This window comes from Aulonocara stuartgranti (genome assembly GCF_965226115.1).
Source record: "Aulonocara stuartgranti genome assembly, chromosome: 11".
In the NCBI taxonomy this organism is placed as follows: domain Eukaryota; kingdom Metazoa; phylum Chordata; class Actinopteri; order Cichliformes; family Cichlidae; genus Aulonocara; species Aulonocara stuartgranti.
Genome location: NC_138947.1, coordinates 463736 through 482629, shown reverse-complemented (window position 1 = coordinate 482629; position 18894 = coordinate 463736). Strand labels below are relative to the sequence as shown.

General features: G+C 48.4%; 1 protein-coding gene across 4 annotated transcripts; it reads left to right on the top strand.

The window, feature by feature from the left end:
* The first annotated feature begins 2867 nt into the window (after window positions 1-2867).
* On the top strand, window positions 2868-17411 carry bnipl (BCL2 interacting protein like). Of its 4 annotated transcripts, XR_014279488.1 has the most exons (11): window positions 2868-3228; window positions 5046-5126; window positions 5394-5437; window positions 7069-7311; window positions 7385-7579; window positions 7808-7910; window positions 7991-8122; window positions 11605-11691; window positions 12602-13428; window positions 13508-14752; window positions 14856-14945. XR_014279488.1 is itself a non-coding variant. In XM_082550586.1 (10 exons), exons 1-10 carry the CDS (start codon window positions 3185-3187, stop codon window positions 16959-16961), a joined length of 1053 nt encoding a protein of 350 aa, XP_082406712.1. In that variant the 5' UTR covers window positions 2876-3184; the 3' UTR covers window positions 16962-17411. The 4 variants fall into 4 exon arrangements, 2 of the variants coding, with proteins under 2 accessions (XP_082406713.1, XP_082406712.1); XR_014279489.1 differs by having other exon boundaries at window positions 12602-14752; XM_082550586.1 differs by lacking the exons at window positions 12602-13428; window positions 13508-14752 and adding an exon at window positions 16937-17411 and having other exon boundaries at window positions 2876-3228; window positions 14856-14954.
* Window positions 17412-18894: the final 1483 nt, after the last annotated feature.

Here is an 18894-nt window from a genome sequence, read left to right as displayed (position 1 = left end):
GTGATGGGGGATGAGGTGATGCTGCCCAGTCTGACCACCTGGTGTCTGTCAGACAGGAAGCTAAGGATCCAGCTGCAGAGGGAGCTGCTCAGTCCTAGATCCTGCAGTTTCCTGTCCAGCTTCGAGGGAACGATGGTATTGAATGCTGAGCAGGTGTTGTTGAACACGAGCATGAATCCGTGTTCCTGTTTCTCTAATAAAATCCAAAATGATCAAAAGAATCCGAGTCTGGAAACCCGCCGACAGCAGGCATGAAGGTCCGCCCCCGCTGCACGCCTCGTGCTCAGAAAAAACTGCAGGGGCGCAGCTGTGACTGAGGCCTCCAGCCAGCAGGTGGTGCTGTTGGATCGGTCTGACACAATAAAGTTCTCTGCAGTCCTGCGTGGATGAAAGCACACTGTGCAAAAGTCATGAGCCACCCTCATTTCTTTATATTCTCTATGAGTATGTTTATTAAAACATACAAAACACATGTGATGGTTCAGAATTCAAACGTTTATCAAAGATCTGTAACATCATAGACTGAGCTGCAGCTGTGACGGAGCCTCCGTCTCACAGGGGGCTGCTGACGCTGTGTTGGAGCTCCTCGCACACGCTGACCATGATGTGGCTCCATCGCTCTATCAGTCCCGTTCCTCTGACCTTCATCAGCGTTTCCTCCTGTGAGGCTGAGCAGCAGACGATCGGCTGATTGTCTCTCTGGTCTGCTGCAGAGTTTTCAGGCCTCACACTTGTGCCGTTTCAGCTCTTTGGGAATCGCCTCTTTGGTGCAAACTTAAAGTTTTATGTCAGACTGTTATCTGTGCCATTTCTCACAGACTCAAATCAAATCACTTTTATTGTCACATCACATGTGCAGGTACACTGGTACAGCACATGTGAGTGAAATTCTTGCGTGCGAGCTTCACAAGCAACAGAGGTGTGCAAAAATACAATAACGTACAACAAGCAAAATATAAGAATGGCTAAAGCTGAGACTAATAAATATATGTACAATATATAATAGTATATGCATTACTGGATGTGTATACTAAATATGTTTTTCTACGTGTGTGTGTGTGTGTGTGTGTGTGCATATTTTACAAATTAAATGGAGTAAACAATAAAATAAAATATATAAAAAAATATACAGACTTTGCTGCTAACAGCGTGTGCAGACACAACACTGGCTCGTACCTGAGCTTGTGATCACATGTTGCATCCAGCTGAGGTGTGCCGTCATAGCGGACCTTCATGCTTGTTTGAATCTGTTTGTTTTTTTGGGGGTTTTCTGAAGATGTGAATTTCTGACAGATTTGGCACTGTTGGGCCTCCGTAGGCTGTTGGTTTTGGGTGTTTTATTAAAGAGAAAAAGAACTGCAGCCAACTGTCAGGAAACCAGCTGTGAATAAATCATGTTTCACAATAATTGCACTGAGAAGGGAAAGACTTTTATTGTGAAACAGAGGGAAGAAGCTTGCAGCAACAGGAAGTTTGCAGAAGAAAGGTTTTTGGTTTTTTTATTTACAATGTTTCATCATGAGTCATCAGGATAAAGTTTGGGGTACAACTCTGTAAACATCTGGAACATCTGCTCAGACTTGTGGTTTCCCCTCTGAAACACTCGCCTTCCTTCTGACCTTCCCCCGTTGGACTCGATGTATTTATTGTAGTGAGTAGGAATGGGTATCGTTTAGGTTTTATCCGATACCGGTGCCAAATCGGTACTTTTGAAACGGTGCCGGTGCTTAAACGGTGCTCAAACCGGTGCTTAATGAATGGAGAACACAAACTTTGTCCAAAAACCTCCCATGTTCAGCTGTTTTGTTTTGTTTTTGTAAAAAGATAACAATGTTAGCCTTTTCTGCAGCTATGGGGCATATATGGCATCACTCTTGGCTGGAAGCAGTGCTTAAACAATGGAAAAAACACAAACTTTGTCCAAAAACCTCTCATGTTCAGCTGTTTTCCACTTTTTCTTTGGTCATTTTAGCCTTTTTGTCCAGGGTGCAGGGAGTATCTGCCATCAAACAAGAGGACAGCTGCATGTAGCTATGGTGGTGTTTGCTAGTTCACCTTACATGCATTAATGTAATAACGTGGTTAGCCTACTCAACGTAAATTACACACGAACAACATTAAGCTACTCACGCAGAGAAGAACGGCTGCTGCTGCATCATCATCCTCATCATTTCTGCTACACTGGCAGGGCTAGGGGCCAGGACTCTATTCTTCGGGTTTTTGGGGGATGTTGCTCCGGGTCCGATAACTGGCAACCCACCCAACGTGCACAGTGTGAGGTCTCGCAGCAAGCTATCAAATACGGCGCATTTCTCGGCTTTTAAAAAAACGCTATGCGTCGCCAGGTGTTTCATCAGTTTCGAGGTGTTACCTCCTTTGACAGTATCACAGTATCAGCTTAAGCACTTGTTGCTGCTGAGTTTGCATATTTTGCTGTGAAGTACAGTCAGACTTTTGACCGCTTCGCCTTGGACATTTTTAATCTGTAGCTCTGCTCTAACAGAACGTACGTACCTGGCCCCGCCTACTATCCTGGGAAACGTAAAATGATTGGCTAGAAGTGTATCACAGCTCAGGAAAAAAAAGCACCGAAATAAAGCACCGAAATGTGCGCTGCTTTTCGGTCTGGTTACTACCGTTTATGTCAGAACACCGGTACCCATCCCTAGTAGTGAGTCGATTTATTAACTTGGGTGTTTGAAGTGGAAATGTTATTTCTAATTATGGTTGTAAAATTTTCTCCTTTATCTCTGGATTTCTTGTGTTGATTCCTAAATATATGTCATTCATGCCTCCTGACTTCCAAAATAAAAGTCTTTTTAAAGCATTTAACTGAATTTAAGCTGCTCTCACAGGCACTAGGACCCTGCGGACACTCTGCACTTCCTCCTGCTTTAAATAGCTTCAGCATCTGATTGGTGGATTTTTAATGAAGCAGGCTGAAGCTGATCTGCCACCTCACCTGTGTGCAAGGAGCAGGTGAGCGTGGCCAATCAGGTGGCGGCTCTGTGGTGAAATGCAGACAAACCTGTCAGGCAGAGAGAGAGAGAGAGAGCGAGCCCCATAGAGTCAGAGTGGGAACTCCCTCTGTGCGAGGGAGAGGAGAGGAAGGAGGACACCACACTCAGACATCCAGTGGGTCCCACACGCTGGTCAGAGCACGCCGTGACATCAGAGTGACATCATGAGCTCCCCCACTGAGCATACAGACGGGCACGGTGAGGACAGGTAAATATTTACAGCTCAAACGCTGTGTGAGAGTGTGTGTGTGTATTTGTGCGTGTGTGCGTGCGCATTTCCTGCTCAGTAAAAAGAGGAAGTTCAATTCAAACTGCTTCTGCTGCTGACGGTCAGTGAAGGGGTCTCTGTGATATGTTCACCGCCTGATGATCTGGGCTGTTGATCAGCAGGAAGTGATGTCCGTTGACTTCCTGCTTGCTATGGGGTCTCCCGGTCCAGGTCCTGAGCCTCATCGCCGATCTCTTCCTTGCTGATGACTTCACTGATTAGTCTGCAGTTTCTGATTGGCTCCTGGTCGGGTCCTGATCGGGTTCTGGTCCTCGGACAGGAAGCTGACGCCTTTTCCTGGATCTGAGCTCAGAGTCAAAGACCAGAGGAGGCCTCTGATCCTCCCGAGTCCCTGAAAACACTCTCTGAGCTCCTAACTCAGTCCGTGAAGCTCTGCAGGTGAGGCGTCCGGTCACGCCTGCGTGTCATGCGCTAGTTTGTGTCACACGTTGAGTTTTTGCAATTTCCCATCATGCTCCTGCAAACAGCTGATCTGTGGAGCAGGTGCTGAGTGAACGTCACCAAACAAACTGCCAGTAATGTGAACTGTGTTTGAGCTGATGAAGAAACGGACTGAACATCGCTCTGAGGTTCACGCCTCGCACTCTGCACCTGCAGCTTCACCTGCGCAGGTGAGGCCGTTGTAACACATGCAGAGCCGAGGACATTAGGGGAGAATATTTAACGTTCACAACACGCAGTTTAATAACCCGCGCCGAAACAAAGCATCTTATGTTCCTGGCCTAACCTTACTGCCCACGGAGGTGCGTCTGATAACACACCTGAGGACTGCGCTCACACACCATTTTGGCTTTTTTTAGAAAATCTGGCTGTAAATCAACAGCCTGAGCCAAGTGTGCCATCTGCTGGGACGAGCTCAGAATCAAAGGTGATGATGTAATAATGATTGGCTCCACCCCCTGCAGTTCACCTGCAGTATCTGCACGCACCACCAGGGGGCAGCCGCCAAGACTTTACGAATCTTTAAGGCTGGAGACAAAGAACTGAGCAGATTATACGATCTGCAAACATCAGTCTTCATCGTCTTAAACTCCTCCTCCTTCTTCTCACATGTTCTCACCTGAGGAGCCCTCTGATTGGCTGAGATCCTTTGTGAAGAGTTTTAATCTTTACCAGGATTTCATCTGAACTTTCATGTATCCATCCACAGCTGTTCCTCACCAGGAGTGACTCCAAGGAAGCTTTACAGACTCCTTCATCTCTCCTCTTTGTTTTTGTGGAGGCTCATCAGAGTTCTGATATTTTTGCGAGCTGACCCTGAAGGTACCGCAGTGAAAACACTCCTCACCTGCAGAGGACCACCCACTGCACACACCTGTTCAGTTACTGTAGCTGGAGATCAGGTGTGTCAGCTTCACAGCAAACAGAGGAACAATGAAGCCCCTCCCTTGTTCACCTGTTCAGGTGTGTGTGAGATAGTCAGAGCAGTCAGACGGGTTTGATCTGATTTTAATCACCAGGAGGCTTAACTGCCTGCAGGTCAGATCTGTGATTGGACGGAAACCCTGGAGCTATAAATAGTTTACAAACCTCCAAACGAACGTCACAGGAGGTCAGACCAAGGTGTGTGTGTGAGTCATGAATGTCCGATCAAACAAACTTATTTATTGGTCTTTATTTAACTTTAAATAATAGAACCACAAAAAAACGTCAAAATACCTGCAGAAGAACAATCAGCCAATCAGAGAAGAGAATCTGAATTGGGTCCCAGTTTCGGTTTTTCTTTGCTCTTCCAGGTCTGCTCCAGGGCCCTCAAGCCCCGCCAACATCCAGGACATGGAGCTGAGGGAGGAGTGGCAGGATGATGGCTTCCCCAGGTCAGAGGTCATGCTAACAGAGGCTAATAAAGATAAATAGATCCTTATGGAGGATGTTAATTTGTGCTAACAGAGGCTAATAGTAACATATGGTAAGAGGCGAATGTAGCTTTAATAAAGGCTAATGCTAATATGTGCTAACAGAAGCTAATAGCTGTGAATAAATGCAAACTAAAGCTAATGTGTGTGGTGAATATCTTCTCACCTCTTTGTTTCACATGTTTACCTGGTTTTACCTGGCTGGCGTTGCTGGGCTTGCTGCTTCAGACCACTTCCAGAGGATGACACAGAAAGTCCAGCAGGAGAATCAGGTGAAAACCAATTTTTGTAAGCTAAAGTTGAAGCTACGAGTCTGTTGTGGCCAGTGCTATCCTCTACGCTGTTGCATGCTGGGGGAGCAGATTGAGGGTTGCTGATGCTAACAGACTCAACGAACTGATCTGCAAGGCCAGCAATGTTGTGGGGATGTAGCTGGACTCTCTTAAGGTTGTGATGGAGAGGCATACGTTGTCCAGGATAAAGACAGTGTTGGATAATTCCTCCCACAAGAGCACGCTCAGTCATAGACTGAGATTACCAAAAAGCACCACTGAACGACCCAGGAATGCATTCCTGCCTGTGGCCATCTCCCTGTACAACTCATCCACCCAACACACTGTATACTGCTATTGCTACACCCTCTTTGCTCATGCTCTTCTTTCTTATTCAGATATTTATTAGTAAGCAGTGTTGGGACTAACGCGTTATTAAGTAACGCGTTACAGTAACTACGTTATTATTGTGGTAACGAGCACGGTAACTAGTTATGCCAAAATCAGGAACGCGTTACTCGTTACTGGGATTTAGATAGGCTCGTTACTCGTTACTTCGTGTGGTGGCTATCGCGGAGCTTCCACAGATTCAGTAACATAAGCAAGTGGTGGAGGCCAGCAGGTGGAGGAGGGAAAGGGAGGCAAGAGGAGAGACCCGAAGCGGCCGCTGGTCCGAGAGTGTCAGGTGAACTGAACTTCAGGTTAGAAGTTATGACCTGCAGTCCATCTGGGTCAGATATGAACCAAGTTTAGGTGGAGTTTATTTAATATTAATTTCTAGTATCAGCTGATGTTTGCTGGAGCCACAGCTGTAAAGCTGCTGGTCATGATGTCGGTTTGGATATGTGGTGAGAGGGAAACATGAAGATGAAACCAGGAGATGTCCTTACTGAATCATCAGAGCTGAACAGGTGATGGAGAAACAATTTTCTGTCCCAGTCCAGCCCTGTATGCAGCTCATCTGCAGTCTGCTGTTACCTACATCTTCCTATTCAGAAGGCAGAATTTCCGAGTTCTGAGTACAATCAAAGCACCACGACTGCAGTTTTTGTGTTGGATGTAAAAAGCGCACATGACTCTGTGATGTAGGCTAGAATCATGGCAGCAGTCAACGATGGTCCAGGCGTGGGATTTCTCTCGTGGAAATGTGCACATTATCTTTTCCTTTCTATTGGTAGGTGGCACAGTGCACTGTGGCAAGTAAGCAAGCTAGAAGACTGGCAAAGTTACGGAAGCAACACATTAACAAGAGAAGTCTGAGTAAAACCAAAGTTACTTTCCCTACTAACTAGTTACTTTGAAAGTAACGAGTAACTTCAAGTAACTGAGTTACTTTTGATGGAAGTAACTAGTAATGTAACTAAGTTACTAATTTAAAGTAACTTACTCAACACTGTTAGTAAGTGGCTTATATATATGTAAATATTGTATATATTGTGCTATTGTTTATTTCCTGTATTGTCTTTGTTGCTGTTGGTACTGGAGCGCTGTAACCAACATCATTTCCTCTATGGCTCAGTAAAGTATTCTGATTCTGACAAAGCTCAAAGTCACCAATCAAAGGTGATCAAAATCAATGACAACAATCTTCCAAAAATCAATCAGTGTTCACTCTGTCCTCTGTTCTTTAGCTCCGGTCACCAGCCTCACTCTATCGGGTGGAGGCGGAGCTAAGAAGCGTCTGGTGGCACCGTCTCTGAGTCTCACGCTGAACCGCCGTGACTCGAACGATCGGAACAGCTTCTCTGCAGCCGCGCTGTCAGGGACACCAGACGACACACCGTCGCTTGACATCAACCTGGAAGCTCTGGAGACGCCATCGGACAGCGAGACAGGAACACTGCCGGACAGCATGCACGACCTGGAGTGGGACGGTGAGATGTGCACGCAGATGGGAAGTAATGTAACCGAGAGAAAAGCAGCTGACCTCTGACCTCTGTCTCACAGACGACCTTCCTCGGATGGGCAGAGGTGGAGCTGTGGGTGTGGCCAGAAATCCGATGGAGCAGTCCGAAGGTCTGATGGAGCTGGATCAGGTGGACAGCAGAGGGCGGCGCTGGAGGCGGTTCTGCATCTCAGGACACGAATACCATGTCAACATGAGCGTCCTGGAGCCGTACCTGCAGGTCCTGTCGCATGGAGGTCAGAGGTCACACACCCACCAAACTACCTGTAATACACCTGCAGGAGCTTCCAGGTCTCACACACACCTGAAAAACACCTGTAACACAAATAAGATGATACACTGATATTACACCTGCAGGAGCGCCACACACACTCACCTGTAACACACCTGCAGGTGCCATGGAGCTAACACTGTGTTGTATTTGAAATTGCACCGTGACAGCTCTGCCTGTGGTTGGTTGACAGGCTACTTTGGAGACGGGATGAACGCCATCATCCTCTTCACTTCTTGTTACCTGCCAGAGAACACAGTGGAAAACTACGAGTATGTCATGGAAAACCTGTTCAGGTGAGTTTGGGCCCAGAAATTGTGGTCAAATGCTAGCAGGTGTGAGCCACGCCTCCTTTATCACCTGTCTTCCCCTGCAGGTACATTGTGGGGACGCTGGACCTGATGGTCTCAGAGAATTACCTGCTAGTCTACCTGTGCGCCATGGCTCCCAGAAATAAGCTGCCCTCCATCAAATGGCTTCACCAGTGCTACACGTCCATCGACAGGAGGTACAGCATCCCCTCTCAGCACCGCTCTGAGGGGTGGAGCTTCTTTACTTCCTGTTCCTTCAGTAACTGTGACCCCTGGCTGCCCCTGGGTAGGTCCGGGATGGGCGTGAGGTTCTGGGGGCGCTCCGTCTCTGGGCTGGGGCCCGGGCCGGGCCTCGGGGGCTTGGGTCCTGGTTGGTGTGTTGCCGGGGTTGTGGGCGGGTGGGTGCATGGGGGCCCAGCCCTGGAGCAGGGTGCCGCCGGTGCATCGAGCCACCTGGGGGGCTCTTCAACTGGTGGGGAAGATTGTCACATCTTGCAGGAGCTTTCCTCTCCTCAGGAACTCTCTCTACAGGAGGGGGAGATACAGGAGAGGTGGAGGAAGATCTCAGCCTGGGTGTTTATTGTCTTATGTAGTCTGGAAGATGAGTGGATGGTGGGGTGGGTGCAGTTTTCTCTGTGGTGGGGTTGGGTGGACTGTCCTGGGCTCTGTGGGGCCGGGAGGCGCTGCTGCGCTGGGCCCCGGTCTGGATGGGCCTGGGCCCCCTTTCCCTGGCGGGTCGCGGAGTATGGGGGTACCTACTGGGGTCAGCGGGGGAGCTGGCCCCAGGGAGGGGTCACTTGCCCCTCCCTTCCTTCCCTCCCCATCTCCAGCTGCCTCCCTCTTCCCGCTCCATCACAACCACCCACACATGCAGGACCTTGGAGTAGGGGTATGTCACCAGGGTGCAGAGGAGGCTACCCCCCCCCCCCCCCCCCCCCTCTGTCCCCTTCTGGCTGCCTCTGCCTCAATTTTATCCCACAACTTAGACATTCACATTACTCACACTCTCATTACACATACATATAGGATCTTGGGGGTGGGCACGATACACGTAATCTAAAGTACCATCAGGGTGTACACCCCACCCCTGGCGTCGTTGTCCACCTCTCAATGTTAAATACACGTAGACATTGAGGGCCAGCAGGAGGGACCATGCGCTTACCTGCTGCTCTCTGGCAGGTAGCTCCATGCCCTCCTGGGTTTTAAATGCACCTTAGAACACACATGCATCAACACTACAATGAGCGGGTGGAGGGAGGTTTGGAGTCTTCTCTCACCCCCATTCTCTGCGACCTGCTGGAGCAGGGGGGCTAGGAGGAGGAGTTGGCCGTCCGACTGCGGTCTGGAGTGTGTGGCCTCCCTGCTGCTGCGGAGTCGGGGCGGTCTGCCTCCCCCCACCGCAGGGAAAAGGGTAACACCACCTGGGTCTGGGTGCAGTTCCCCCCCTCCAGGGGCAAGGGTACCTAGACCCGGTTTGTAGAGTACGCTTGGGGAGTGTGATCGTGTGTACAACGTCTCTTTATGTCTGTCTCCACGTTGGTTGAGTGTGGAGTGAGTGCATATGAGAGCATGAGGGTGGGAATGGATGTTTGTGTCTGTGTGTGCCTGTATGTCTGTGTCTATATGTCAGGTTGGGTGTCAGGCGCCACCTCTCTGGGGACATCTCAGGCCCTCCAAGGTTTGGAGGCCTATCTCCCCCCACCACCACTTCCCCTGCCAGTGGCGGACTCCCTCAGACATCGGTGCGTTGGTGGTTCTTTGTGTCCGGGGATGGGCGTCCAGGTACACACCGGCTCACTCCTTGGCGGCCGCTTATCGGGGCCTGGAGCCTGGGGCTCGCTCGGGCCACTTCGGAGGTGGGGTGACCCCGGCCTCTCGGCCTGGGGCTCGGTCACTCAGGCGCAGCTGGCTGCCGGCGGAGCTCACGGGCGCGTCACTGCAACTCCCCCTGGCTTCTGCTCCGCGGCTGCTGAGTGAGCCCTCATCTGGGACTCTCCTCAGCTCTTTCTGGGACAGTGGCGCGGCTGCCCCTCTGTTGGTCTTCCTTGGTCTCTTGTGTTCTGGGGGCCTCTGGATGTCTGGAGTTTTGATCTCCTCCATACCTGCTTCACGCCCTGGAGGACGGGGCTGTGGCCCCCCCACACCCTCTAGCAGATCATTACATGAAGGAACCTTTAAAAAAAAAACAAGCGCGTCCATGCTCACAGGTGTACACACGGGTGATCACACCCACAAACTACACCCTTTTTGGCTCCTACCTCAAAGCACACTGTGTTCTGTTGATCTTATGTGCTGCACAATAATGTTTAACATTTAGTATTTACTGTCATATTCCCATATATCATTGTGATGCTGTTTATTCTATTACTCTTGTTCTCTTCTGCTTGCTTTCTTTTTTCTTTCTCAGCAGGTGACCCAGGTGATTGATATATGCATTTATTTCTTTTTTTTTTTTTCTGCTCATTCTGTTGGTTTTTGTCTTTTGCCCTTCTCCCCCGTCCCTCTTCTCAGCTGTTTCTCTTTCCCCCTTTCTTTCTCCCCTTCTTTCCCCCAGTCAAGTCTGTCCCGTATTCAGTAAGTGAAAATAAAATAAACAATAAAAGGTGAATCAAATGGACCATTATGGCAAGGCTGGGATGGTCAGTTTGGTAAAGTAAATCCGTTGGGCATCTTTCTTTGCCTTAAAAAAGAGGAAAAAAAAAAAAAGTAACTGTGACCCCGTAGACGAGTAGAGCTTCTCATAACTGCTCGCTGTGTCTGCTCCGACCTGTGGACCATGCGGCGAGATGATCTTTCAGTTCAACTACCTGCAATTTTGCTTTATTTATGTAGCACGAACAGTCGCATCGGGGCACCTAACAATCATGTGACCCCCTATGAGAAGGCACTTTGGCGACAGGAAGTAACCTCCAGCAGTACCAGGCTCAGGGGTGGCCATCAGCCGCGACCGGTGTGGGTGAGAGGAGGAAGACGGGATATTCTGAATGTGAGACGAGCTAAGGTGAAAACAAGGCGCGTTACGCTAACCATAGGCAAGAGCGCCAACGGAGAGCTCCGCCCCCATCACAGCCACAACAAAAATGACCCCTCTATTCATCCATTTGCAGTGTCAGGGTCACGACCTGATTTTCACACGCTGCGTGGCGTGCAGCGCCGAGATCCTATTTGGAGCATCCACTCGAGTCAGACTTCCTGTTTGGAAACAATCAACCCACCAACTCTGCAATCCAAGATGGCAGCAGTGGGGGTTCAACACCCCCCGCCTCTCGCCATGTCACCTTCTGCTAATAAAAGCTAATAGCTGGCTGTGGCTCAACGACAGCAGGTGATGGTGCTGACGTCGGGTCAGACTCCGTCATGACGTCTTTAATCTGATTGATCACGCTCGCTGTGTAAGAGACGCTCTGATTGGAGCGCTGCTCTGTGTGGTCATGATGTAATCATCAGTTGCCTTTGCTGTTGGGAGATGATGTCGGGGATTCAGCCATGTTTCCAGCTCTTTGGAGGTCATCTTCTTCCTCCTCCTCATCACAGCTGTGCACGCTTACAACCACAGCAGCACTTTAACTCGTCTGTCATACGTAATGGCGTTACCGCGACCAGCTGATGGTCACGGTGGCCTTTGAAGTGTGTTTAGCGCACAAGGACATGGGGGTTCACTGTCCTCATGTCTCCGCAGGCTGAAGAAGGACCTGAAGGGGCTGCTGGTCGTCCATCCCGCCTGGTACATCAAAGCTCTCATCACGCTGGTCAAACCTTTTATCAGGTCAGCGCGCACACACACACACACACACACACACACACACACACACACACACACACACACACAATGTACATTTGGTTTTTCTGGACCCTGGTTGGCTGCAGTGCATTCCTACCACCAGAAGGTGGCAGTGAAGTACCAAGAAGCTGAAATCTAGCAGGGCCTCTGTCAGTGTGCTGCACTTTGACTCTGTATGGAGTCAAAGTGCAGCTCACTGGATAAATCACTGTGTGCACGTTCACGGTGCAGCATCTAATGAGTCTTTACTTGGGATGAGGGAAAGAAATTAGACTAACAGACTAGTGTAAAAGTAAGAAATGCTCAGAAGTTTAGTTCAATTTCAAATTCAAATTCAAATTTTATTTGTCACGTACACAGTCATACACAGTACGATATGTAGTGAAATGCTTGGACAACTGCTCGTGACCTAAAGAAAACAAAAAAGGAAAAGGCTATGAATAAGATAGGAAATAAATATGAAAAATTAAAAAGGGTAAATTTAACTATGAAGGAATAAAATATAAATTAAGGTTAAAAATGAAATAACTGTACAACACAAATTAGAATGAAGGGTAAATTTAACTGGGAAGAATAAGATAAAGATAAATATATAAATTAAAGTTGAAAATAAAATAACTGTACAACAAAATACACAATACACAATATAGAACTATATAAGAATGTATGAAGAAATCTAAATATAAATAAATATATACACAATAACAGCAGCTGTACAAGTATTAACTGGAAATGAAGAATATAGTGACCAGTGTTGTGCAAAACCAAAGTCCAGAAAGTCCAGTGTGTGTGTAAGAACTGTATGTGTGGGTCAGTACTGTGTGGTGGTGTGATTGAGAGACCGTATCGCCTGCGGGAAGAAGCTCCTCCTCAGTCTCTCTGTGTTGGTCTTCAGGGAGCGGAATCGCTTTCCTGACCTCAACAGAGAGAACAGTCTGTTGTTGGGATGGCTGAGGTCCTTCACCATCTTCCTGGCCTTGGTCCGGCACCGCCTGCTGTAGATTGAGTGCAGGTCAGGGAGCTCGGAGCGGATGGTGCGCTCAGCTGACCGCACAACCCTCTGTAGAGCTCGTCTGTCCTGCATGGTGCTGTTCCCGAACCAGGTTAAGATGTTTCCCGCCAGGATGCTCTCTATGGTGCACGAGTAAAAGTTCCTGAGCACCTTGGAGGGCAGTTGGAAGTCTCTCAAGCGTCTGAGGTGGTAGAGACGCTGTCGGGCCTTTTTCACCACGGTGTTGATGTGACAGGACCATGACAGGTCCTGCGTGATGTGAACTCCGAGGTATTTGAAGCTGTCCACTCTCTCCACTGGGCACTCGTTGATGACGGGGGTCTGGTAGTTCCTCTCCTGCTTAGTGCTGAAGTCCACTATCAGCTCCTTTGTCTTACTGACGTTTAGAAGGAGGTTGTTCCTCTGGCACCAGTTCTCCAGATTCCTAATCTCCTTCAGGTAGGCCGTCTCGTTGTTATCAGAGATCAGGCCCACCACGACGGTGTCGTCAGCAAACTTGATGATGGTGGTGGAGCTGGTAGTGGCCACACAGTCATATGTGTACAAAGAGTACAGCAGGGGGCTCAGAACACACCTGGGGGGCTCCAGTGCTGAGAGTGGTGGAGGCTGAGACATGTCCGCCCATCCTTACTGCCTGTGGTCTGCCAGTTAGGAAGTTGGAGATCCACTGACACATAGATGAGCTGAGTCCCAGATGCTCCAGCTTGGTGGTGAGTGTGGAGGGAATTATGGTGTTAAATGCAGAGCTGTAGTCTATGAAGAGCATTTTAACATAATTCCCCCTTCTAGTGTCCAAGTGAGTGAGTGATGTGTGGAGGAGATGAGAGATGGCATCGTCTGTGGAACGATTTGGACGGTAAGCGAACTGTAGTGGGTCCAGTGTGTCTGGTAGTGAAGAAATGATGAAGTCTCTGACCAGGCGTTCAAAGCACTTCATCACTACTGAGGTGAGGGCTACAGGGCGATAGTCATTGAGAGAAGCAGGGTGGAAAATGTCAAAAACTAACAACAAAGGCATTTTAAAATATTTATCACATTCATGATCAGAGGTGGCAAAAGTCCAGACATTCAGTGTTTAAGTAGAGAAGAGTTATTGTCAAAAGCACATGTACAGATCATACACAGTGAAACTGCAGGGCTCCCACAGTCCTCAGTGTTACACTAAACAACATAAAAGATAAAAGTCTTATACACACAACAGTGTCCAACACAGTCTGAGTGTTTTTGGGAAAGTGGGAGTGTGGGAGTCAGTGAAGGGCGGTGGTTCAGAGTTTTGGGGGGGCGGGGTCGACAGAGCAGGGAGAGAGTAGATGTCCTGGAGTGAGGGCAGAGAAGCACCCACGATCCTTTCTCTGCTCTCGCTCTCCTCAGTTTGAGGAGGAAGTAGAGTCGCTGTTGGGCTTTACGGACCACGATGCTGTTCTTTGACGACATCAATATGAAGTACATATACTAGTGTTAAAAAATACTGCAGTAAAAGTTCAAGTATGGATTTAAACTTAAGTGAAAAAGTACAGGCTCTGACAGTTACTCAGAGTAAGAAAGTAAAGAGCAGCTCCTTGAAGGACGTTTTTACTGAACCTCCTGTTATATTAATGTAATAAAGTAATAATAGATGGAGATGAGCAGGTTTTCCCAACGACGATGCACCACCTGGTGGCAGATGTCTACATAACATTTAAGACCCAATAATTTACTGGCGTTAGATTAAACGGCTGTCATGTCTGTTGCTGACGATTAACACATCGCCAATCTTCGTAATTCTTTCGATCTTGAAGAATTCTTCCAAGAGTCTGTGGTGCACGCTGGTGAAACCAGAACCTCACAGAACTGCACCGCCTGATGGAAACATCGGTCAGCACAAGGCGCCATCTCAGTGTCTTAAAGAGTGTTTGATGTTATGCAGATGTTGGATGTTGCAGCAGAAACACATTCTAAAGCTCAGACCTGAGCTTTAGAACAGGACCCCAAGTCTTCCCCCTCGGTTAGAGCGGCCTCCTGTGGTGGATCTGGTCATTACACAGATAAATCTCAGTGAGAAATCTTACAGGTTAAACTATCCCAGGTCCTGATGTGTTGTGTTAGCTTGATGTAGTTGGTCTGTCTCACCTGTGACCTTTGACCCTGTTCTCCACAGCGATAAGTTCAGCAGGAAGATCCGCTTCATTCAGAGTCTGCAGCAGCTGTCCGAGCTCATCCCCACAGACCAGCTGCAGATCCCTGACGCCATCCGCCAGTAAGGCCCTCTGACTCCAGTCTGACTCCACTTTGACTCTGACTCCACTCTGACTCCAGTCTGACTCCAGTCTGACTCTGACTCCACTCCAACTCCACTCTGACTCTGACTCCACTCTGACTCCAGTCTGACTCCACTCTGACTCTGACTCCACTCTAACTCCACTCTGACTCTGACTCCACTCTGACTCCCCTCTAACTCCACTCTGACTCCACTCTGACTCCACTCTGACTCTGACTCCACTCTGACTCCACTCTGACTCCACTCTGACTCCGCTCTAACTCTGCTCTGACTCCACTCTGACTCTGACTCCACTCCAACTCCACTCTGACTCCACTCTGACTCCACTCCAACTCCACTCTGACTCTGACTCCACTCTGACTCCAGTCTGACTCCACTTTGACTCTGACTCCACTCTAACTCCACTCTGACTCCACTCTGACTCTGACTCCCCTCTAACTCCACTCTGACTCCACTCTGACTCTGCTCTAACTCTGCTCTGACTCCACTCTGACTCTGACTCCACTCTAACTCCACTCTGACTCCACTCTGACTCTGACTCCCCTCTAACTCCACTCTGACTCCACTCTGACTCTGCTCTAACTCTGCTCTGACTCCACTCTGACTCTGACTCCACTCCAACTCCACTCTGACTCTGACTCCACTCTGACTCCAGTCTGACTCCACTCTGACTCTGACTCCACTCTGACTCTGACTCCACTCTAACTCCACTCTGACTCTGACTCCACTCTGACTCCACTCTAACTCTGCTCTGACTCCACTCTGACTCTGACTCCACTCCAACTCCACTCTGACTCCACTCTGACTCCACTCCAACTCCACTCTGACTCTGACTCCACTCTGACTCCAGTCTGACTCCACTTTGACTCTGACTCCACTCTAACTCCACTCTGACTCCACTCTGACTCTGACTCCCCTCTAACTCCACTCTGACTCCACTCTGACTCTGCTCTAACTCTGCTCTGACTCCACTCTGACTCTGACTCCACTCCAACTCCACTCTGACTCTGACTCCACTCTGACTCCAGTCTGACTCCACTCTGACTCTGACTCCACTCTAACTCCACTCTGACTCTGACTCCCCTCTAACTCCACTCTGACTCCACTCTGACTCTGACTCCGCTCTAACTCTGCTCTGACTCCACTCTGACTCTGACTCCACTCTGACTCTGACTCCACTCCAACTCCACTCTGACTCTGACTCCACTCTGACTCCAGTCTGACTCCACTCTGACTCTGACTCCACTCTAACTCCACTCTGACTCCCCTCTAACTCCACTCTGACTCCACTCTGACTCTGCTCTAACTCTGCTCTGACTCCACTCTGACTCTGACTCCACTCTGACTCTGCTCTAACTCTGCTCTGACTCCACTCTGACTCTGACTCCACTCTGACTCTGACTCCACTCTGACTCTGACTCCACTCTAACTCCACTCTGACTCTGACTCCACTCTGACTCCACTCTAACTCTGCTCTGACTCCACTCTGACTCCGCTCTGACTCCACTCTGGCTTGGACTCCATTGTAACTCTAATCTGGCTCTAAGATAACTTTGATGATCGATTGAACACACAGATTAAATACAAAATGCAAGAAAACGCTTATAACACCTCACAAAAAGGCTAACAGTGGCAGCTGGGTTAGCTGCTACTTCTGTATGTTTTAGACCTAACCCATACTGACCTTTGACCCCTATTCACCTTAACAGCTGGTGATAACAGCCTTTTCTTATTCCTTCTGTTTGACTAACTCCTATTTTACTGAGTCATACTTCCTGTATCATTTCCAAATTAAAAGCCCTCCATCAGTTTGCATTGAGCCTTTTATTGAGAAACGATTGCAGAAATGTCACGTGATCTGTGCCGTGAGGAAGACGGAGAGAAGACGAAGACGCTCACAGAGACGTTAAGGCCTCATGATGTTGGCGCGGTTCATGAATCCACTTCCTGTCTCTCTGCAGGTTTGATGAGAAGCTGAACAGATGACCCTCTCACACGTCACACTGGAGGGACCCAGGAGGCCACAGGGTCAGGAAGCCTGCTGACCTTTGACCTGTGGCGTGTACATATGAGCAGACTGCTGTACGTCTGTGTGCTGGTGGCGTTCGGACTCGGAGAGGACGAACATGCTAACGGGAACTCTGCTGCTTCTTTCCTCTAAACTTGAACAAACGCTAACTTACTGTTTATTTATTGGCGTATTTAAGACGGCGGTGAGAGCGAGACACCCGACACATCGCGCCGTCACGTTTCTGTCTGAGCCTCAGATCTATGGACGTGTGGGGGGTGGGGCTAATCGGGCTCTGTAATCCAGGTGATAGAATCTGTTTTGGTTTTCATGTCCATGTGAAACACGTGAGTGGAGCTTCACTGCGGAAAGTTGCTGACTGGTTGCTGACTGTGTTTCACTTCCTGTAATAAAGCATGGATCAAGCAGCCTGACTCGTCCTGTTTGTTTCATGAGGTCCCGTCTACCTGAAAACGCGTGACGCTGACTCACGGTTTGCGACCTCACCGCCGTTTCAGGGTCAGCAGCGGGCTCTTAGGCTTGACGAGGTAATGTTGACAGCTGTGGACAGGACAATTATTTAGTTTTTCTTTTTAGTTTTGAGTTCACAGAATTATTCATTTTCCACACAGTGTAAACGCGAGTGCTTACTGGCTGAAATGATTGTCAGGTGACCTGTATTCTTCTTTCTGAATGGCCTGCAGGGAACAGCTCAATCCAAACATCAACAGTATCAACACCAACGTGAGTTCAGCCCACTGAACTGTGTCAGAGCGCCCTGCTGTGACTGTGATTTACATCTTTTCTCTCACACGTCCAAACCTTTCCGTGATCACTCTCGTCTGTTTTTTACAGCCTGTGCTCGTCTCCAAGTGCTCTACGTTCAGCTTTCCAAAACGCACAATTTCAAAATAAAAGCTCAAAGGTGTTGTGTTAAATCATTATTGTGAAAAGTGAAAATCACAGTAGCACGCACACTGCTGCTTTCATAAAGGTGTCAGTATTGGAAAAACTATGACATTGGGGGTGTCCAAGTTCATGGGCTGCATCCTCCTGAGGCCGCATTTGTAGCCCGATTACGTCACAGCGACGCGATGAAGCCTGTCCAAATTCAAAAGCTGCTCCAAATGCGTTCCCCTTTTCCCAGATTTGAAGGATGGGTCGGGTGTATCCTTTGTGGCCTATATTATCCCAGAATTCATATTCATATTCCAGTTTCCAACAATGGCAGCAGCTACTTTTAATATTACTCTGTGTCACAAAACATACTTTCAGGCAAAAATGTAGCTGCGTGAACTTCAAACATCTGCTCGGCTTATCACGATTTCACATATTTGCAAAAGTGCTCCGACGTTTTGGGAGACGAACTCCCCGCACATCGTTTTCAACCCCACCGTGGTCTTTGGCTACTCAGGTCAAACATGATATATAAGTCAATTAGATACTTATAAATGTCATTGTTTGGCTTTTTTCAGTGTCTGATTTGTTTGTGAGTAAATCGGTTTGGCTGAGATTAAAGTTATAGTTCTCACACAGCTGAATAAACATCAAAAAGAAAACTGATTAAACAGAAGTATGAGATGGTCGAGAGTTTACTCCAGTGTTCTGTTATGTAAGCAGTGTGGGCTGTTTCACCTGCACCAGAACTCAACTGTTTACATACAGTGGCTTGCAAAAGTATTCGGCCCCTTTCAACTTTCCCACATTTTGTCACATTACAGCCACAAACATGAATCAATGTTATTGGAATTCCACGTGAAAGACCAACACAAACACGTGAGGAGTGGAACGAAAATCAGACATGATTCCAAACATGTTTTACAAACAAATAACTGCAAAATGTGGGAAAGTTCAGGGGGGCCAAATACTTTTGCAAGCCACTGTAAATAGGGGCGTGGCCTCTGTGACCGA